The sequence below is a fragment of the Zeus faber genome (assembly GCF_960531495.2).
Source record: "Zeus faber genome assembly, chromosome: 2".
Taxonomy (NCBI): domain Eukaryota; kingdom Metazoa; phylum Chordata; class Actinopteri; order Zeiformes; family Zeidae; genus Zeus; species Zeus faber.
In genome coordinates, this window is record NC_137189.1 from 23,348,105 (window position 1) to 23,371,392 (window position 23,288).

A 23,288-nucleotide genomic window follows, 5' to 3' on the forward strand; every position below is an offset into this window, starting at 1 on the left:
TCGGATTGCAGCTTGAACAAGCTTGTTCGCGCAGAAACTGCCAAGTCTGAGCCGTGCTCCTCAGCGCTTTTGAGGCTTTTTCTGAAGGCCGCATCAAAGCAAGGAAACCTCTTTTTACTCTGATTTTCATTCAACCAGCGCAACCCCCCCATGTACTTATACGGTGCAATAGCTTTGTTTTTTTAAACTGAAAATTATTCCAAGAATGTGTAGCACGAACGGACGGTTGCGGCTTCACTTTTAGTTGCAGTTTTTCCTTTATCCCCGAAACATCAAGGGCTAATTTAGAAAGCAAACCAATTCACACTTTCCGAAATTGGCACTTGACAACTGTATAACAAGCGGAACACCAGCGGTATTTCCCAGGGTGCCGTGCGATCTTTGGAGAAATAAAAAGCGACGACCCTCGACGTCCTTCTGTTCGTTTTGAAAGGTTGGGGCAAGCAGCCTCTGTCTGACCCGTGTGCCTTCATTTCAGCTCACGGCGGAGATTTTGCGGGGGTTCAATTCCAAACGGCGTCGCTTTAGCGGACGGCATGCGTCAATTCGAATGCCGTAAACTGGAGTGGATTTGGAAAGTTCCTACGTTGTTGTTTCTTCCCGATCGTCTGATGTGAATGTGTACAAGCGACTGTCTCGAAGCCGGCGCCGCGCGTCCATGTTAGTCCAGCGACAGCAGCGGCTGCATGTTGTCCTCCTCACTCCTGACCCTGTCCGGACGCTTCAGCATCCCGGGTTCCACCACTGATTGAGACCTGGGGGGTGGGAGGGAGAGGGAGAGAGAGGGAGAGGGAGAGAGGGAGATGCAACTTTACAGTGAATAAATGCTACTGGTCCCTGCTCCATTGTGATTTATCATCCATTAGCATTAACGTTAGATTTCCCACAAATCCTTAAATGTGCTCCTGGAAGACTTCCCGCACTGTAGTAAGCACCAGCCTTGCACGTCTAGGTCTGCGAGTGGATCCTGCCTTTGTTCAGTCGCCTCACAGTGAACGCAGCGGTGACAACACATAACATCGTATCACGCTCACACAAAGGCAACCAATATGGCCAATGCCAAAAATTACAATACTGGCATTGAAAAATGAATATTGTCCAAGTACTTTTCATACACTGCATCTACTATATTGAAGTATAAAAAAGGGTGAAAAGGTGAGAAACACAATGTCTTTTATTGCTCGTTCAAAAACGGATTCCTCCCGGATCAGGGTGAACAAAAGGTGCGAGGCTCAGGGGCTCATTGTCAGCAAATACATTTATCCTTATTTGCTTTCAATAAACGTGTCACAAAGTGATCATTTTCCATATATCACGTGAGTTAATTAAAATAACTGATCAGTTGATTAGGCAACATAACACCTGAACGCCAGAGAAACAGGATGGTTCAAAATATGAGGTTATTCAATGTCTCGCAGTGTGTTTTTGAGGCTGTACGCGTGACCCAGACAAATCAGCGAGATGCCTGAAGGAACACTTCAAAACTTCAAAAGCTCCGCTTCCGCTCCATGTGCAGTATGAAAAATTGCGTACGTTAACATGGTAGCATTTGAACTGAAAACTTTTTCCGTCTAACGGCCTTTTGTATTTTTTGGGGGGGTGGGGTGGGGTGGGGGACATGGTAGCACTTTGAAACAGGCCCCAAAATCATCAGCTCCACCCCTGCTCCCTCTGCAGCCTACCTTCAAAAACGCAGTTTTTGTAAAATATATATTTTTTTAAACTACCTTTTAAATTTTTATTTTAATTTCAAATATGTTACAGTAAAATATTACTTACCATTCTTCAAACAACAGCAAAATACATGGATCTGAAACATCTATGAGCCATGTGCAAATAGTGACAAATAGTTCACCATGGAGAAACCTATCAACCTATCAACGTACCTATCTTATTTTGGTCCAATAAAGAGCTAGTCTGTTAGTTGTACTCCTTTTTGGGAACTTGTTCCCAAACTTTAACATGGCTCCTGAAGTGATCCGTTTCCCCTCCTATGTAAGTACAGTGTATCCAATGTGTTGTTACACATTGTTTCTCAATATACTGCACAAACCTTCATGGCAGAGTTTCCTGTATATGACTTTGAAATGCAATGTGACAATAAGAGCTACCGACGAGCTGGTGGTCTCCCTGCATAGCTGACTCTGCTGTTGGTGTGTGAATGGGTGAAACATGAGATATGTAAAGTGCGATATAAATGCAATCTATTTACCATTTATGAAGTTAGTTATTCTTCCCTGTAATAGAATGTACATTTGGAAGTGTACTGTTGGTCCAACAACAAGAACACATGGAAACGTACTTAACTGAATTTCCCTGTTAGGCCAAATGACAAGTTGTTTACGTGCATCAATTAAAATAAGCAAAAAGACAATCTTTTATGTCCGCAGTGACATTCACTTTATAGCGTTCATTCTCCTTGTCCGTCTATGTAGTTATTATTAACAGACCTAGATGAATAGACTCCTCAGATGAAGTGGTGTCAGTGTCAGACTGTCGCCTATTGCCGTGCTAAGCCACGGTCGGCACATAACGTGTTGCCTTGCAGTGTACAACTAACTCAGTGTCTTTGAGCGGATGTATCACTTGACGTCTCCCAATAGCTGTTGGATTATTTAATGTCAGCGCAAGTCACGTCGCATCTCAGCCCTGTAGCAGGACGCGATACAGCGCGTCATGTCAAACATGGTTATGCGAGGTCAGCGCCGCCTTTTAAAGGAAGAGACTTCCTGTCCAGGCAATGCAAAGAAAAAAAGACAGACACATCCCACCCAGGGTAAACCAGGTTGTGGTGGTGGTGGTGGTGTGAAAATAGATTTATAAATAGTGTAACCTCTGTGTCCCCGAGCACGGCATAGAGGGTGTCATGCATGTCAGGCATGTATGGTTGCAGTCGTTTCTTGCCACAGCCTTGCTTGTGAACTGAAGTGTTCGGCTGGCTGAATAACAAATCAATATACATTGAAACTGCTTCAAATCAATCCAAAGTGGTTTGTTCAAACTCCACAGCACACATGAAATTCTTATAATATCTCCTAACGTGTGAATCATATGCCAAAAGAACAATACATTGAAACTTTGTCTGGGACAAAGCTCAAGATCCAAGACAGTCGATTTGTAACGCCGTAGCCTGTGTGTGTGTGTGAGTCCTGTCCAGGTGCTTTTAAAGGAGAACCATGATTGTATGGTAACCAACTTTGAAAGTGGAAAAAAAGCTGTTAAAACGACACAGCACCAGGAAGCTAAAAACATATAAATGCATCAGCTTGGAAATGAAAAAACAGGCAGCTAAAACTGAGGCAGGGGCTTGAACATTGTATGTTAAAATGCCGCACCTGCACATCTGTCTGCCTCCAAAACATCAATTCCAGCGGGATTAACCTGAACTTTGGAAGGTATTCAGACCCCTAGATTTTTTCAACGTTTTATTGCATTACAGCCTTGCCTTTTTTTTTTCCCCCTCACAAATCTATGCCGATGATGACCAGGCAAAAACTGTTTTTTTGAATTTGTAGGAAAAACTTGCAAATATCACACTAAAGGTCACACAAAGTCTAACATGATTTTGTGATACGAAATCCAGAAAAAAACGGATACAGATTATTATTGGCACAAAAACCCCTCACATCAAATCTGATGCGATTTACACCGATCCCAGCAGAGCTTTGCTGCCTGCCTGCTTGCTGCACTCCACTACATCCCCAGCATCCACATATAACCTCTTGCCGTACATAATCTGTCCCAATGAAAAAAGGAAGGAGTCTCACCTCTTCATGGTTTTGGGGGAAAGGCCTTTCTCCAGGTCTTTTTCCAGGTCTTGAACGGACAGCGTGTAGGATTCGGGGCAGTAGTCCGTCTCCTCGTCGTAGGCATGATCGAGCAGCGTGCGGGCCCACGTGCCCATGTCGTAGGGTGGCATCATCCCTCCCAGCTCCGAGGGCAGAATCTCTGGGTGGATAAGCTGATGCAAACTGTTGAGGTTGTTCCCGTGCATGAAGATCTGCAGAGTTTACATAACCAGAATGAGGGTAATAACAATAATAATAATCTTTATTTGCACCTTTCATACACAATATGCAACTGAAAGTGCTTTACATGAATATAAATCAATAAAATAGTAGTAATGAAAAAGCAAAGTTTCAGCTTTCCAAGTGTTGCAGAGAGTTCCTCCCTATTGGCTGTAGGGCCGACCAAAATTATTTCTTATCTTATCTTCTGTGGCAGTTTCGCCAACCACATGCCATCCGAGTGGCGTTTACAGAGACCTCCGGCACAAAAGACACAGACGACAGGGTTTCAGACACACAGTTTGTTGTAGAGAGTGGGCTAGATGGAATAAACCCAGGAACAGATGGACACGTGTCATGATAAGGGCTCCTCTCCTGAGTGTGTGTGGGGATGGTGGTTTTACCTGTGTTTGTTAGACCAACCAATGAGCAACAGGTATGCAGCCAGTCTGATCCTGGGCCCCAATTTCCTAGACCCAGGACAGGTGTGGCTGCTCATACCACACCGTCCCCACATCCATCCATCCATCCATTATCAATACCGCTTACCCTCATGGGGTCGCGGGGGGGCTGGAGCCAATCCCAGCTGTCGTTGGGCGAGGGGCAGGGTACACCCTGGACCGGTCGCCAGTCTATCACAGGGCCGACATACATAGACAAACAACCATGCACACTCACATTCACACCTACGGTCAATTTTAGAGTCACCGATTAACCTAACCTGCATGTCTTTGGAATGTGGGAGGAAACTGGAGTACCGTCCCCACACCACATCTTAATATAGTTTTGACAAATTTGTACTGCAATTTGTACTCAAATTATTGACAGCAAATAGATAAGTAGTGAGGGAGCTTACGTGCTTTCTGTAGAGTCAAGATTTGGCTCTACAGAAACATATAGTTGAGTAGGGCTGCCCCCTGAAATCCTATTCTTCTTCTTATTCTTATTCTAATATTCGGTCAGAGCACCCTCAGTCGACTGAGGGATGTGCATCACCAGAAGTTACATCATGTTTATCTACTCTTTTCCTTTCTGAAATGTAAGTTCTGAAGCAGTTCAAGAGTTGTGTCGCAAAACTTAGCCACTTACCCGCTTCCTGGTTTTGTCTTTGAGGAAGGGTCGTATGACGGTGTAGAGGGCATGGATGTACCAGGGCTGGTTCACAAAGTGAATCCCTCCAAACCTGGCCGGGAAACTGTCCTGTTTCAAACAGAAACAAGGGAGCAAGCACAAATGACCACATCGGTATTTATGTGAAATGCTACTGGGATGTATTGAAATTATAGGTTAAATGATTGGTTACTCTACTTTTTAAAGCCTGACCTCATTTAAATGTTGATATCTGTCATTTATAACTCTTCATGGCACTGTTGAGAAACTTTTAAGAGCTTAAAAGTTCACCCCATTGGAATGAAGCTTAAGCAAAGTGAGAGTGGTAAGTTTTTCAACAGTAAAGAGTTCAGCGAGGCTGTGCCATGAAGAGTTCAGAAATAATGTGAACCAACATTTTAACAAGTCGAAAAATGGCAAACCTATCCTTTAATGCACAATGTTGCCATGACAATGTCTACACTTCGACAGTGTAGTCAGATCTTTACAAAAGAAAGCACAGTGGGTTCCTGATACTGATACGACCCAAAACGAATAAAAATAAAAAAATTGCTTCCTCCATTTCTGTCAGAAGACTTCGCAACGGCTCCTCATTTTATACACAGTATGAAAATGGGGCCAGTGCTTTTCTGAAGCCCCTTGTAACGCAAGCCACAGTCTCGGCCACTGCAACAGCTTTTCCTAGGAAACCGGACAGAATTATGATAATTGCATTTGTGAATATGCGTGTGTGTGTGTGCATGTGCATTGGAGTGAGTCACGATGTGGCTGTGGGCCCGGGCGTTACAGTATATTACATTATTATATTATGACGTAACAGCTCTGTCTGGTGACTAGCGCTAGAGGCAGACATTCACACCAAATGCCGTTCCTGGAGTGCGCTTCAGTTCAGTGATGCGAACGTCTGCTTTTCCTTTTTCATCCCATGAATAGTAGTCGAGAAAGGGAGATGGACACCCAAGAGGAGAGAGAGAGAGAGAGAGAGAGAGAGAGAGAGAGAGAGAGAGAGAGAGAGAGAGAGAGAGAGAGAGAAAGCCTGTCGTCGGTCGGTTGGTTGGCTGGCAAGGCTTTGTCTGTGGGTTACCCATAATGCACTGCACTCTGAAAGGATTACTGAACCGAGGGCCAGGGCGGTTGGTCTGATTTAGTCTAGGCTCATTATGTCATTATGTCATGTGTCAAATATAGATTAAGATTTGAACCGTTCAAGTGTATTTTACAAAATGAATAGCGCAATTACCCACAATGCCTTTGTGCAATTACAATGCACACCAATAACTTGAACATGGAGAGCTTGAGTGTAGGAAGTGACAACCTGACAACCAACCGTCGACAACCTTCGATTTCATTTGACCAACGGTGATCCACTTTCGGATAGGGACCCACAGGTTAGGGCCTGGTTGACTTATCACAGTTGCTGCTAACATTTCAGGCGGAAAAAAATGGAATAAAATAATAAAATAATCAATAATAATATCAATCATTTATTGAGCTCTTACTGTTACTTGTTTGTATTTTTCCAGCTGCATATTCATTCTGGATAAATAGTATTGAGGTATATAATATTATATAGTATATTATACTGTATATTACCAGTATAAATATTTATAAATATTATTTATATTTATTTACAATAATAATATTTAGTAATGTATGTAATATATCATGTATAGTGTAATATAATGTCTTCTTCTTTTCTGACACATCTTATTGACACGGAAGTGGAAAACCATATTGCCAAAGCTTCAAAACACAGATAAAAATACATGTAGACATTGCACACATTTTTTCCCATTAAATCCACTTTTTTTTTTTCTCCTCTCCCTCCCCCTCTCTCCTTCTCCCTCTCCACCTCTCTAACCCCAGGCATCACATCTGACAGTTCTGACTTGACAGCAGACACGCAGGACGGGGGACTCATGGAGTCATCGGGGAAAGTGAGGTCAAGGGACAAAGGGTGCTGGGCTGCATTATAGATGATACATGAACACACAGAAAGCAGAGAGTATAGCGAGTCTGCATAAGGCCCCTGGGGCCCTTTGATACATTTATTTTTTTTACTGCTGTGGCTCTACTGAGAACGATAGAGAAAAAGACTGTAAAGGCAGAAAGAGGGAGCATGAGCCTTAAAAAAACCCAGAAAATCTATTAAATAAATAGGTCTTAATCAAATCGCTTTTAGGAAAATAACTTGTCTTCAACCATCTTATATTCAGCTAATTCTAGGGATTTCTTTTTTACTTTAGGGGTTACTTTTTTTAAAAAGAGAACATTGTCATTAATAAAGGGGACCTATTACGCACCTTTTTACTTAATAGGTCCCCAAAACATGCCTTTGAAGTTTGTTCCTGAAAATTCCACTCAGATTTTGCATTCTAGCCATTCTAACATGCCTCGACACCCTCCCAAGGCCCTGAGTTATGTGAGCCAATGGCGTTTTAGCATGGCTTCCGGATTCACCGGAATTAGTTTACCTCATTATTTGACACTCTGGCAACATCTAATATGAACATGCGACATTATAAAATCATATACTGTATTTGACAGGAAAAGCATAATACAGTAGGTGCCCTTTAAGATTTATTTGAGTTTATGTTCTTCATACCTCTACCTCTCATACCTTAAATTTTGTGCTGGCATATAATTTTTCTTCATTCAAGTATTTCTTTATTTTTTGGACATCAACAATCATCAACATCTATTATTTATAGATAACCTTTAATGACAGTATATTGTAGTTTTTTCAAAATTATATCGCCAAATGAAATATATGTAAATAAATGTACATGACCATTTAAACTACTGTATAAGTTGCATATTTAAAATTTGAATCAATAATTCACTTTTTCAGAATATATATGGTCCTAATTTTTACAATACATGAAAAGTCTACAGCAATTGGTTTATTATGTGATATACTGCAAATAGATGTGATATACTGCAAATATACAATACAATACAGTTAATGATAAACAATACATATATTATAACCTAAAAATAAAAATGACCTAAAAGATTAATGAGAAACATTTGGCCATATTCAATTATCCCTAAACATTAACTAGAAGATGGATACATTTCCCATGGACAATAACCCTCCAGAAGAGCCCAACACATCGACATAGATTACAAAAAGATGCAGCGTGACTCCTTCCGACAGCACCGCCCCTTACAGACTCTGGATAATTTACTGAGTGTGAGTGTGATAAGGCGTCAGATGTTCCAACGTTTGTCTGAATTAGTATCCACAGCCCTGAAAAAATGAACTATTTTTCAGAACCATCGAACGAAAGGGGAAAAAAGATTCTATACATTTACATTTTGATAGTACTTACAGTGAAGATCAAATCGAGGAAAAGCCGTTGTTTTTCTGATGTAATCCATTTTTGTACGTCATTCTCAGGTAAATCACTCAGGGGCAGAATTACCATGTATTAAAGTCTTTCTTATGTTGCTTAACCTTAAAGCCTCAAGACGAAGAAATTGTATTGCTACTTTGGACAGAGAAAGATTTAATGGTTGGCTTTTTACTTGAGGGAAAGATATAAATCTGTAATTTCAAATACAAATGGACAAAAAGCCAGTAAAGCAAGTATCAAACAAAAGTGCAATTAAATTGTGGTTGAAATTGAGCCGGGCTAAATCCGTGTCTAGTTAAACCAGGAATCATTGATAATAAATAAATAAATAAATCAATAAATGGGGAAAAAAAAACAAATAACAATAATAATAAGAATAAGAATAAGAAGAAGAAGAAGAAGAAGAAGAAACTTTAAGTTAAAAAATATGCAGAGAAAATAAATAAACAACCGCATAGATAAAAATCGAAGTGTGTTGGTCACTATATGACAGGATCCAACAGTTTAATAATGCCTGGGTTGCAAAATGGCACTTTTTTTCCCCCACATGCTTTTATTCACAAATAGGACATTTAAATATATCTGGCGAAATAAGTGGAGGGAATCTTATTTTCTGTGCACAGAAGTTGTGATCTGAAGCTGTCGAGTCGCTTGAATTTTTATTTCTATTCACATGTGAGCTATAAAGGCGCAGACTTTTCGTGTCATGGCCGGCCTCATTAATGCAAACATAGAAGGACTCTTTGCATATCTGACAGCATATGAAATTTTGAGCGTCATGATTTTGAACACTTGATTTTCTGCATTCTGGTGAACTTTAATCCACCAATTTGGGATTTTTCTGCATCAATTTATGGTGGAAATGTCTTTATTTATGTCAAGGAAAACACAACATTTTGGTTTGGTTGACCTGATCATTTGGAATACTGTATGTGGGGTTCGGATGAAGGGGGTTTCACTGCATTGATTTACTACAACAAGCCCCTTTAATTGTGGGAACTGCTCTTTGTGTTACTTGGGATAACAAGGTGTCACTGCTCGCTTGAAACAAAAGGTCTGAAATTACAATGTAGGAACACAGCTTTGACTCTTTCTGATTATTTGGTGCCTTGCATGGCTGCATTTGGCATTGGTCCCCCTGAGATTTATAAAGTGTGTAACCCATCTTGTCTGAAATCTTTACTATTGAGAAATGTACCTTAAACTTAACTTAAGACATAATGGGATAAGCCGATAGACCACTTTTAGTTCAAGTAATTACATTGAACATCCCTATCAGAGCCTAAACTATGAAAAAGTCATTAATAGTAGAGTTATTGGCCCGTCTTAGACCTGCAGATGTCCTTTCAATGCAAAAAAAAGGAAAGTTCAGTGGATCAGAACATTATGTCCCCGCCCTGAAAGCTCTTTTCTCAAAGAGTCTTCCTGTTGAGCAGAGAAACGCCACAGTCTCCACTCTAGGCTACACTTAGCGCATCATAGAAAAAGACCAGAATGGGTGGATGCTCTTGCTTTGACATTTCCACCCAAACAACTTTCAGATTTTCTATTCTTTTTTTTTTTTTTTACGCTAACTCAGGGATTTTTGAGTTTGCGGTTCCCTCGTCCTTCCCCCGATGGCAACTGACATAAGCAGTGCAGTTCCGCGCAGAGCTCATCAAACCAATGTGGCTGTGGAGAATCTGAAGCAAAGCGGGACGGAGAGACGGAGATAGAGGGAGAGCGAAAGAGGGTCGCTTGCATATGAGCAACCGTTAGCAACGTCAGATGCTGTATCGTCAGCTGCCCGGCAGCACCGCGGAGACGCAGTCTTGCAGTCCAGATAGTCGGCCAAAGCTTTCAAGGCCTGTCTGCTTGGTTTCATGTGAAAAGACAGGGAAGAGGCTTTTTATAAACGTACTGTGGCAACTTAGTGACCTGAGACCCTGAGACTCTGCGTATGATTGGTCCACTACAGCTGTGTTTCCCAACCTTTTTTCTGTCATGGCACACTGTTTTTATAATAAAACCAAACCACAGCTATACCCATAGTCGGACTGGCCATCGGGAGCGACAGGACAAATCCTGGATCGCTCTGTGGGCAGGCCTGAGCAGCCTGTTATACAAAAACAACGGCCAGAGAGATCAGAGAGATCTGTGTCGCCAGCCCACTTTGATTATGCACCGGCCCTCATAATTTAAGAGGCCGGCGACACGCTGCCCCCCCCCCCCACCAATCCCAGCAGGAGCATGTGAACAGGTGGATTCATGACCAGGTCGGTCAAACTGGACAAAGATCTAAGTAAAGGCGGTCGTAGGTAAAGGCGGGGCTGAAAAGTCACTTCAAGCTGATGCTACAACTTGCATGAGGATAAGTGCTCTGTTTGTACAGCGGCACTTCATAAATGACTTATACAATTAAAAGTGTAAGTGGTGGTGAAAAGGCGGAGAATAAGCCGCTAAATATCATTATTATTTACTTTACTTACTTTAATTCTTTTTCCCAAATAATCCAGCCACTCAACTATCCATTCTCGAAAATAAATCGCACACATTACGATCCTCCTTATCCCGGCCATATGCACCAACATTAATGTTTTGTGCCATTGTAAGGGACGCGCAGCATCTTTTTTTCCAAGTTGCAAAGGATTTTTTCCAAAGGTAGCAGGGCTGCATTCAAGGCCTGGCGGAAATGCTACCGTGATGCCATCAAGCGCCGGAAATATCAATTTTATATATTATGTATAATTTATGGACCAGCAATCCCCTAGCACTTGTGCAAATATATACAAGGTGGTGTTTGTTCATTTAAACATTATTTTATTTTTTATAGACCAGCAACACCCAGGCCAGGATTTATTCTCTGTACCTAAGCAGTGGGCAGAAAATGTTCAGTAATACATTTTTGTTCATATTTAGAGTTTCTTTGTTTATTGTTTAACTGTACTTTAGAAGTACGAATGTGTCAGTCAGTCAGTACCTGGTGTTTGTAATTATTTATTGTTTATAGACCTGCCCTGAAGCGTAAGCCCTTCAAGTTTCAAGGTTAAAGTGTTCAAATTGGCAATGGCATTATCAGACTTGTTTCCCGTGTTGGAATAGATTGTACAGCCTGTTCAAACATAGATATTCATGAAACACTGACTGCCTGAATCTATTATCCATCTCACAGTGGCGACCTGCTGGCAACAAATTTTTCACTTGCTCTTAAAATAGCTCTGTTTTAGTGTTTCAGTTGCCTAGTATCCATCCATTATGCTTCAGTGGGGCGGGGGCGGAGGAGTATCTGCAGGCTGATTTTGGTGGGCTGGTCTGGGTAAAAAAGTCCAGGGCAATTTTATACTCCCAGTCCATCCCTGGCTACACACTGAACTGTGCTTGTTATTATGGCCTTCTCATAGTTAGCGATGCAAGACTCGTCAACAATTTGTTCACATAACAAATGTTTTAAATGACTCAGGAGTCTGAATGAATAGTTGTGAATGACTCACAAACTGAAACCATTACCGAGCAATAAATTAAAGTCCGAGGCAAAAGAGGTCTAGGTATTTTTCATTTTCACAGTGAAAGTGAATGATTTACACTTCGCTTTCCACCAAAATAAATCATCTTGACTGAACTAGGAGTTGTAAGAACTCCATTCGCAACTCAGAGCCATCTGACTCTCATTCATCGTTCACCGGAAGTCCTCCCTCGCTCACCGTGCATTACACCAAACTAAATCAATCAATCTTTACTGGGTGACTCATCATTTACCGAATCTCAAAAAGAATCCAACCTTACATCAAAACAAATAGTTCTCACTTGCAGACTGAAACTGGGTGTTGTGTTGATGAAAGCAGGACTGGTATTTTGGCTGGAACTCACGAATTGGCAAAGCCTTTTGATAGCAATTTTGATATTGCAACACACAAGCTCTCATGGCACACCTGGTGGAAACCTGAACCGCCAGCAATATGATAAACAGTTCACGATAAATGTTTTCCGCGTACATAAATGTACTACGGTCGGGTCATTTGGATTTGTGTTCCACTCAAGCACTTCCGCTTACAACATGATTGATATTCAAATGGGTTCCTCGTTTTGCATCACTTCAAAGGTGGCATCCTGAACTCGCTGTCCATTGTTGATGGTTGATGGAATTCTGCACGTCAAACCAGATGCTTTCACATGACTGGAGCGGTGAGAGCAGAGTGACAAAGCAGATTTTTAATTACTAAAATGGCAATGAGTACAAAATGTATATGAGTGTTTAAGTGGCAATAATTTAGTAAAAAAGTCCCATATTTATTTAGCTGGGTCTTATACGAAACAGCCTTTCAATGTATTTCGATTATGTATGTGCTCCTCTATAGAGGAGCACATACATAATGGAAATACATAACAATGAATGAACAATGAAATACACAAAACCATAACAATGAAAACAGCATATTATCAAAACAGCCTATTATGGAAACAGCATATTACGCTGTTTCCATTGTTATGGTTTTCACCTTTAAACACATTCAAGTCAGCCAATCAAACACAAAAACCACATAATTAAGAGCTAGGGTGTAAACCTTCATTAACTTCAGGTTAGTTATAGATTTATAGTGATCCATGTGGCCGAATGTTTGGCAATAGAGCCACTATAGAATGATGCACTTTGATTTCTCCATGATTTGATTATGGGACAGCACCACTGCCGCTGCCGCTGGAGGCCCAGGGGCCAAATGTGGGCCTCATATAAAGCCAGACTGGCCCTTGAATACACAAGGTTAGCAGTGAACTGTAGAGATTGATAACATGAGAAATACACAGGAGATAACAAACAAAACCAAGGTATTACTGTGCAGATTGCAGTTGAATATATGAAAACATATAAAACCTAGGAAAATATTAAAAAACGTTTATTGTTTATTTAATGCTTGTCATGAATTATATTTTAACGTTCGTTTTTTGGAAACTGATGAAGATATTTTGAAGAATAAGGAATGCATTTTCTTTCTTTTATTAATATACAATGCTCAAAATGACTGGTAGCTTGCAAAGCTAGTTCTGTCTTGACTTGACGATGCCACACGCTTCCACGCCCTTATGGGCCGGTTTATTTAAGCAGCCAATCCCTCCTGCCCTACCTGCTTTGATGCCTGCTTGCTGTAATGCTGCACTCCCTTCGCCTCCCCTGCATTCACCTTTTGGGTTCTACTCTTCCATCCAATGGGGGACTCAACCTCGTCACTCCTTTATATCTAGTTCACTAAGTATGACTATGTTTGCTGTACACCTCGTCGGCACCGATGATTCAGTAGGGCCCCGACGCCAACATCAACAATGTATAACAAATAAAGATGATTTAAGTAAATCGAATCCGTATGGCCCCTTATCTAGTAACAAGTTGAAGATCTGTCCGCAAACAGACTGTACTAGCCCTGCTCCACAACAACTGGAAGACAAGGCTGGAAAAGAGTGAAAGCACAAAGTGGTCAAATCCCACCCAGGAGTGCCATAGGGGGCATACAATCAAGAAAGAAGAATGTGTTGAGGATCTTCCAGCCCGATCCTTCAATCACCACTTTGAGAAGGCTGAAGTCTTTTCCCTTTAAAAACAACACGCTCCCCGCCAACTTCTGTGAGGTTTCTGAGCGGCACAGCTCGGTGCTAGCAGCAAGGACTACTGCAACTTTCCTGTATGGAAACAATAAAGTCATTTGATTCTATTCTATTTATTGAACGCTGCCTTAAAGGGCTGTCTAAGCTTGCTGGTGCGGATGACAAGCCGGTGCATTTATCACCAACATATGGCTGACAGATCAACAAATGCAGTCCACCGAAGCAGCCGTGGGAGAAATTCACTTAGAAATGTCTCCAAATTATGGATGCCACAATTATCATCTTCCTGTTTGTAAGCCCAGCTGCCGCGACGCGCCCTACTTAGATGTGACACTGCAGACGTTGAATACATTTCACTGTGCAGCCCAACCCACACAGAACAAAGGGTTGCGTTCCATGTGAAATGTTCATCTTTGCAATTGAGCCAGAGCTCCTGGCTACTCTCTGCTTCAGTGACGAGACATCACCAGCGACCCAGCCGGTGAACATAATAGCTCCACTTGATGGAGCGGGTCAAATGGCTGCCAATTCAAAACAGTGCAATTCAGATTCAGAGGGGAGTGAACCGCTATTTCAGCGACCCGGATAGGTCATCATTTGACGCACGAACGTAGCACAGAAGTCAAAACTGATGTACCGTCACTTTAGAAGGTGATTAGAACCAGCACATTTATCCGTTTATCGTCCATCTGTTTTATCCCCCCCCGCCAGTCGCCGTTTTGTCCCAAATTTATCGACCCGTGCGGATTAATCCTGGAGGGCGTTTTGCGTAACAATGCTAATCTGGAGTCAATCTGCGAGGATTCCACTGTCTGGAATTATAAATGTTAATGTAACATCATTAGACAGATTGAGTCAACACGATGCAGAGATGGGAGAGAGAGAGAGAGAGAGAGAGAGAGAGAAACAGAAAGGGTGAGCGGAAGAGAGAGGGAAATTTGTTGAATAATTTACCAGTTGTTGAGCTGTTTTAGAGAAAACGGCCATGCACCCCCCCTTCACCACCCACACCCTTCATCTTAAGGCGAATGGGCATAAATCAAAATAAATTTGAGAAGTTCATGTACAGTATGTGCAGAAATGTGCACGCGCAAAGACACACACACACACACACACACACACACACACACACACACACACACACACACACACACACACACACACACATATTAAGAGAGGGAGAGTGAGAGAGAGCAAATTGTGAAGCAGTCGAAACGCGTTGCCACGGTAACTGGGGGGCCGGTGTGTATGTGTCTGTGAGGGGTGGGCATGGAGAAGAGAGAGGATGGTGGTTGGGGGGGGTGGAAAAAAAGTATGGAGGAAGGCCCAGTAAGAGGCTGGGGGTGGTCAAGGCAAGAGCGGAGCAGGATACATATTTGGAGAGTCAGGGAACAGAGGGGGCAGAGGGCGCCTTCTAATAAAAAACAAAAGTAAACACAGGCTCAGTAATTCTTTTTAAGACCTGTTTTTACTTACGTGAGCTACTTTCCTTCATGATTTTTTTTCTAGATAACTGCATGTTATGCATTTTATGCATGTGACTGCATGCATAAAATATTTATAAAGATTTATATTTATATAATATAGTGTATATTTACATCCATGCGTCCACAACCGAGGGATGACCAAAAAGCAATATACAGTACAGTAAAGTATATATATATCTACATGGAAAATATTAAACATGTATTAGTTTCACAGTTGATGAACCAGGGATAAACAAAGCTGCTTCTCACCAACACTAGGGAGAGTGAAAATGAACATAGCAACTACTGAAACAAAAGTATAGAGGTGGATGACTTTTCTAGATATGTGACTTGCTCAATAGTCGTTCAGTCGAATAGATCTGATTTCATCCCCAAACTATATTCATGGAATGACCGTGTGGATATTATCACCACGCATGTGCAGCACTAAATTGGAATAACTCAGAACAGTCTACAAAGTTCAGAATATTTCACTGTACTGTAATGCAACCTGTGAGATGTGGAATGACCAGGAAAAGACATTTCATTATATTACAATATTAAAATTGCCGAAATCCCAGACGCTATCTCTGTCTCGTAGTCTCACATCATCTCATTAGCGTGAGCGATATTTTGACCAGCCCTATCGACTACATCTAAAATGTCCCAAGATTATTGTGGTGAGACATTCTCCCAAATCTCAGCCCTAGATAAGGGCCCAAAGCAAAGGTGGGGGAGGGAAAGTCTAACTGAAGGGTGGAGAGGGAGAGAGAGAGAGAGAGAGAGAGAGGGAGAGAGAGAGACAATAAAGAGCAGAAACCCAGTTTGAACAGGCTTCAGCATTGACAAATCGAGACAAAAGGCGTCCAGCAAACATGCCTTTGCAAAATCCATGACAGCAGAGACATTACAGTTACTTGTTTCTCTTCTAACGATTTGACCAGAATAGCCATTCTATTAAAAGGGGCACACACACACATACACACACAAACAAAACCCATACCCTATTAAAACGATTTAAAAGACAACAGCGCGGTCGGAGCACAGATCCCCGGGGCACATTACAAGCAAGCGGCCGCCCATCCCCTGGGTCTCTTTTTTTGTGAGGGAGACGGCATGAGGTGGGGGTAGGGGTGGGGGAGGTGGCGGAACACAGAGATGGCAGGAGACGTGCGCTCACATCCCAGTGCCCGGAAAATATCCCTATTCCAAATGTCTAAAATTCAACGCCGATTTGCCACCACGAGAAGACAAGGTACTACACAATGAGAGAAGGCCCTGAGGCTCGGAGACCAGGAAATATGAGATGCATCCCGTCAAGACGCGTCTCCATTGAAATCCCTGGTGAGCTTCCTGCCAGCAAACCTGATGCCCACCCCGTCCTCCCACCAGCCATGAGACAAATCCATATTGACAAGGCTTCGGCGAAAGTTACTTTTCTCAAGCCCGCGCCCGTTTGTACCCTACTTAGCTAGAACCAGCTCACCCGGAAGGCTAGGTTGATACCTCGTGGGCTAAATCCAGGACAAAATACATCAATCGAATATTTATGCAGATGGACTAATGTTTTGTTAAAGGATTCTGACAGTTATACTACTGTAACGTGTTCATATAAACATATCCTTCTCTATTCTAGTCTGTCTTATGATGTGCCGCGCTGTTCTGTTCTATTCTAATGTCCGCTCTGCTGTAATGACTAGGAGCGCCAGTACTCAATGAGTCTTTTTCCTTTCTGTTGAAAAATGTCTAATGAAATAGGGAAAAATCTACATTTGAGATAACTATTATTATTTAAATCATTTTTATATACATTCTTGAGGTAAGTCCATTTCATTATGTGATTTTTTTTTTTTACATGATTAAAGGATTATGTGATATGTATAAGAAAAAAAAGAATTTCAATACCCCTGGATTTATGAAATCCCTTCAAAGCCCATTGTATAATAATTTGAAAAAGGCATGTTTTTCGAAAAAAACACACTTCACGGGTCTCTTTCTGGCCTCCTAGTTGTCATTGTCATTGTCCTGTCATTGTTCACGTAAACTACGTGAACGGGATTTTCTGGCACCACGAAACTACAAAACCCTCCCGATCCATCCAGCAGCTCTACATAGGTTGAGGTAGAAAGTGACTAAATATGTAAGTAAGTCGTTTAGGATGTTAGTAAGTAGGCAAAAAGTAAGCATATACGTACACCAGTCAGTAGGTAATCAAATAAGTATGAATGTAGGTAAGTCAGTTAGTCAGTAAATAAGAAAAGAAGAAAGTAAGTAAGCAGGTAGGTTGGTAAAGTCACTCAGTACATGAGTGAGTGAGTGAGTGAGTGAGTGAGTGAGTGAGTGAGTGAGTAAGCATGTGACAAAATAAGTATGTAAATAAATAAATAATTAAGTAGATAAATCATCCAGTAAGTAAAGAGGAAAGTTTGTAAGAAAGTAAGTAAGTAGGTAGGCTGGCTGGCTATTTATTTATTTATTTATTTACATATTTATTTATTTATTTATTTATTTATTTACATATTTATTTATTTATTTATTTAATTATTTATTTGTGTATTTGTTTGTTTGTTTGTTTGTTTGTTTGTTAGTTAGTTAGTTTGCTAGTTTGCAAACATGAAATAAGTACATAACTAAATAAGTAAGTAGGTAAGCAAATAATAAAGTAAGTAAGTAAGTAAGTAAGTAAGTAAGTAAGTAAGTAAGTAAGTAAGTAAGTAAGTAAGTAAGTAAGCAAGCAAGCAAGTAAGTAAGTAAGTTAGTTAGTTAGTTAGTAAGTGTGAGCTGCTTTCACACATGCACTGCAACCTTGAAGAGCTGTATGTGTGAACGAAAATGTCTGAACCATTTGGACCGGACATTAAATAGACCGCGGGAGTTAGGTCGGTGGTAAGGTAAGTAGTTAGGTCGTTTTTTTTGTACACAATTATCTAAATAAATATGTAACTCAAAAATGAAGTACGGATATACTGTATAGTGACTCCCTCACGATATTCCTCACTCCTAATATTGTTATTACCCAATGCATGTGCTGTCAAACTTTTGGGTAACTCTCTGAGAAGCTTTCAGAGTCAGTTGAATACGTTCTGGTATCTGGTTTCTGCCCACACACATTATTGGTTTTTGAGCTCCACAGGCAGTGGAATTGCAATGGAGATGAGTCACTGCTGTTTTTCAGTGTTCAAATCACTTTATTGGGCAAGGAGGGCAAGGATGATCAAACGGCATCCAACCAATCTAAAAGTGAACTGCTGAATTCATTTTCTGGTGCCAATCGCTTTATTATCTACAATGAGTATTGAAAAACCCTTTCCCTAACATCATGTTGAAAAATATTTTCAATGAATTTACTGTCATGATCCTACTCAATCTTTCAATTTACATATGTTTACAAATACATTTTTGGTGATTTTTATGTCACATCTATTAACGTGAGCCACGACTGGGGATGGCTTGAGGATAAGATCATAACGTCCGTGTCAATGGATGATACCAGCTTTCAAATATTCAGGGTGTCATTTGTGTCACAAGAGGCAAAAGAATGTCTTAGATTTGGGCCAGTCAAAGACAACTGCTAGCCTTGTCCAAATGATTGAGCCATTGTCTTTACCACTGTAAAAACCACAATGTTTGGATGGAACTCATCTTATAGTCTAATTTTATGGACAAAAGGAAGATGCCTTCAAATGTCTTCCGGTAGAATGACAACCATCTAAAGTCTTCTGTCCTCTTTAAAAAGTCACCAATTGAAATCAAATAAATGTCATACAAATGGTTATTCCTTTCTCAGTAAGATAGCGGAAGACATATTTTAACGAATCTCACGCCATCATTGTAGACCGGGCAACTCGTCTCAAAGGGAGTTATCCCAAGTTGTCCTACTAAACTGCAATTTGAAATAGACGACTGTTGCAGTTCCAGTCACTCATGTTTTCTGCCCTTCTTAACCCCATCGGAAACTTTTCTTTTCACCCGAACCCAAACTCAAATCATTGTCCTTCCATCGTCTACCTACCAAGGTTTGAAATTATCACCTGGTTGTCTGTAAATCAATTATTCCCTACTTTTTCCATGTGAGCTCTGCTTTGACACAGCTCTTGTCTTCCTATGTGGGGCGGTTTCAAGATAGCTAAATAAATGTTGTGGGGCGCTTTTTTTTTAGCTTCTTTTTTTGGCACCACTGTCAATGAATGATAAATTACTCTAATTACTGATAAAGTAAAACGTCAGATGTAGCTTTTCCCTTGGGCCACACCGCGAACATAACATAACTGCCTTGAAGTTATTTCTGTCTTCTGGTTAATGAACTTTGAAAATGGATCATGGAATATAAACTCACTAAACGCTTTATGAGGAGCACTATACTTATACTGGGTAGTTGCTCTCAAAACAGCCTCAATTCTTCTTGGCATGGATCCCACAAGATGTTGAAAAAAATCCTTTGAGATTCTGGTCCATGTTGACATGATTGCGTCACCAGATTCCTGCAGATTTCTCAGCTGCACGTTCATGCTGCCAACCACCCGTTCGATCACCTCCCAAATGTATTCTATTGTATTCAGATACGGTGACTGGGAAGGCCACGGAAGACCACTGAACTCATTGTCATGTTCATGAAACCACTTTAAGACGACTTTTGCTTTGTGACATGGTGCATTACATGCGTCATGCATTATCATCAGAATGGTTATCTGAGTTACCGTAGCCTTTCTGTCAACTTGAACCAGTCTGGCCGTTCTCCGCCGACCTCTCCAATCAACAAGGTGTTTCCGTCCGCAGAACGGCCGCTCACTGGATGTTTTCTGTTGTTCTCGCTATTCTGAATAAACTCTAGAGATCGTCGTGCGTGAAAATCCCAGGAGATCAGCAGCTACAGAAATACTCAAGCCAGCCCGTCTGGCACCAACAATCATGCCACGGTCGAAAAAACTACGATCACATTTGTTCCCCGTTCCGATGGTTGAGGTGAACATTAGCTGAAGCTGCATGATTTTATGCATTGCACTGCTGCCGCGTGATGGGCTGATTCGATATTTGCATGAATATGTAAGTGTACAGGTGATCCTAATAAAGTGCTCAGTGAGTGTATAATTAACAAATGAGATGAGACTCATGTTTGCACAATTTCCCTAAAGTCATGAGAGCGGGTGCGGGGGTTGTTGTTGTTTGTTAATGATGTCCACTTTGATGACAATGAAAGGGGAGAAACACTAATTGCGCTTCACGATAGGTCATGCAATGGACTTGTAATAACTTAGACGATGGGATTTATTTGAAATCCATGCGTACAGACCATTCTCGCTTCTCGGAAAATAATTATAGAATTTTGAGTTTGGGTCAGTACCCTTGAGCTAATGGCTTAAGAAGGTTCATCAAGTCTCCACTTTATTAAACGTACAGGGTTCTTGTATGTAGACGAGAGACCGAGTGAAATACCTTATTGACCACATCAGGTTTTCAGATACTGCTCTGAAAATGCTGCCAGGCAAGACGTGATTCCAATGTCTTGCCTTTCCTGCCAAGACAGGTATATAATCACTTGGCAGCTCAGTGACGGCGAAATTATTGATAAGGCACTTAACTCTCTCTAGTCAAAATCCAATGACAGCAAATGGCATCCTTGAACTCAATAACCTCAAGACCAAGTGTTTCCACCCTCAGCTCCAAACTCAGTAACATTATTGAGTTTTGAGCATTTCTTCAGTTGGAGAAATTATACATTCATGTCTTTTCTTTTCACTTTTCAAATTTTTAAACTGCAGCTTAGTTTAAGAGTTCTGATTGGGTTTTGAGTTTGGGTGCATCTATGTTCACTCTCCTCTTCTCAATAACGTGTGAGGATTATTTCGTTTGATTATGCAACATTTATAGAGATGTTTATTGTGATGTATCGTGCTGGATCTGGAATCGGGTATGAGACAGATGAGAAGATAAGATAAATAAATAAATATATAGAAGATAAATATTTATACAGCTCATTCATTCAATTTCTCTGTGGCAGGATGGTCTAAAATTGTAAAGTCATGGTATTGATTTGTCGTCGGCGTACTTTTTGAAGAATAGCTTTTTTTTACAAGGTTAAATTTTTTGGGTGTAAGCATTTAGCTCCTACCTGTAGTCCTTCAATGGCCAATCGCAGCATGCTGGGGGTTAGCTTGGAGGCCTGCTTGAAGGTGAAGTTGCTCCAGTCGATGATGAGGATGAAGCCGTTCACCTGGAGCTCTGGGTCCTCAATCATGGATTCCAGTGATAGGAGGATGGCCCTCAGTATGTCCACAAATGTGTATCTAAAGAAATAGTGAAAGGAGAGGCAAAGGTTTTTTTTGTTGGGAAGTAGTTAAGAGAGCGAGATCCGCATGAGACCGCAGAGCCGACTGGATGCTTGGTGCTGAACGGATAGCTCCAGAAGTCAGTGCCTGACCGATTACAGAAGATCAGTGGTTCTCAATGTGGGGTTCTGGGATCCCCAGGGGTCCTTCTAGAGGTTTAAGTGGGTCCCCAGCCAAATAGTTAATAGTTCAATTTCACAATTTCACCATTATTTCATGTACATTAGCACCATTAGAGAATGTGCAATTATGACTTTGTTTTTGGTTCACTGTTATCTCTGTAACTATAGTACATACTGTACACAGGTGTGGAATTTTGGACAAAGTCATATCCAACCATAGAAATCTTCTCAGATTTCCGTTCCTAAATCTACTCCAATGGCCTAATGCGTATCAAATTGAGAGTATTTGATATAAAAAGGGTTTAGAATAACTACACCAGATCACACATGGATGCTCTGTATTCCCAGTAAATATATTTATACAGTAAGATATTCCAAAAGCCATGCACGGCCAAAGGTTACCTGCTCTGATCCCAGTTGGCTGCGAACAGAACCAGAATCTTCCTGCCGTATCTGTCCAAATTGGACAGCACACCGGGGAAGCCATCCTTCAGCGCCTGCTTGATGCCCGGGTCCGTCGCCTTCAGGTTCTTGAACATATCCAAGTTCTGCTGCCTGTACTCAAAATACTGGGCCAAGAGGCGGAACGCCTCGAAGTGGTTGAACTTCCTGGCCCGGAGAAACCTCAGGATGAACGCGTCGTCCGTCCTGAGGAACCCGATGTCGGGTCGAGTGATGATCATGTCCCGGACCTCTTGGATGTCCTGGTGCAAAGTGTCGGGGTTCTCCTTGAGCTCCACCCTGGCCTTCTCCAGAGTTTCCGGGGAGAGACCGGCTTGCAGGTGGGTCATGGTGCCGGGCCGGTGTCCCTGCTTGCCGGCACCCAACCGAATCCCTTCCCAATAGCAAGTGCAGAACGTTCTTGTCACCACACAGCCGAGAGAGGGAGGGAGACGGACACTTGATGCGTCATCCACCCACAAGCTGGAGATTCTCTGGAGTTTTCCTCCGATTTACACCTGCGATGCCCTGGACCTCACACCAGAGTGCATTCGATGGATGATGAGCAACAGCATAAGAAAAAAAATCAGCCCCGCTCAAAAAAAGAGAAAAGAACTGGGCGTCGTTTCAAGCTCCCGGAGGCTCCACGCACGGCGTCCTACATCTGCTTCTTTAAATTATTATTATTATTATTATTATTATTAATATTACTATTATTTTATTATACCAGCGGTAATAAATCCGACAGATCTCAACGGTGTAGAACCTCACAGCTGGGAGACTGAAGCTTTCACCCACATTTCACCACCCAAACCCACCCTCCATCCATCGATCCATCCACCCATCCTCTTCCCCCCCCTGCCTCCCGCTCCTCCGCTGCACA

At 41.5% G+C, this 23,288-nt stretch overlaps 1 protein-coding gene across 1 annotated transcript; it reads right to left on the minus strand.

Moving 5' to 3' along the window:
- Positions 1-661: 661 nt before the first annotated feature.
- clvs2 (clavesin 2) lies at positions 662-22,755 on the minus strand (the record flags this gene model as incomplete). The annotated part of the gene is made up of 5 exons (XM_080022367.1): positions 662-755; positions 3,768-4,000; positions 5,097-5,207; positions 21,626-21,800; positions 22,367-22,755. The coding sequence occupies 5 exons, from the start codon at positions 22,753-22,755 to the stop codon at positions 662-664; spliced, it is 1,002 nt and encodes a 333-aa protein (XP_079878493.1).
- Between the last annotated feature and the right edge of the window lie 533 nt (positions 22,756-23,288).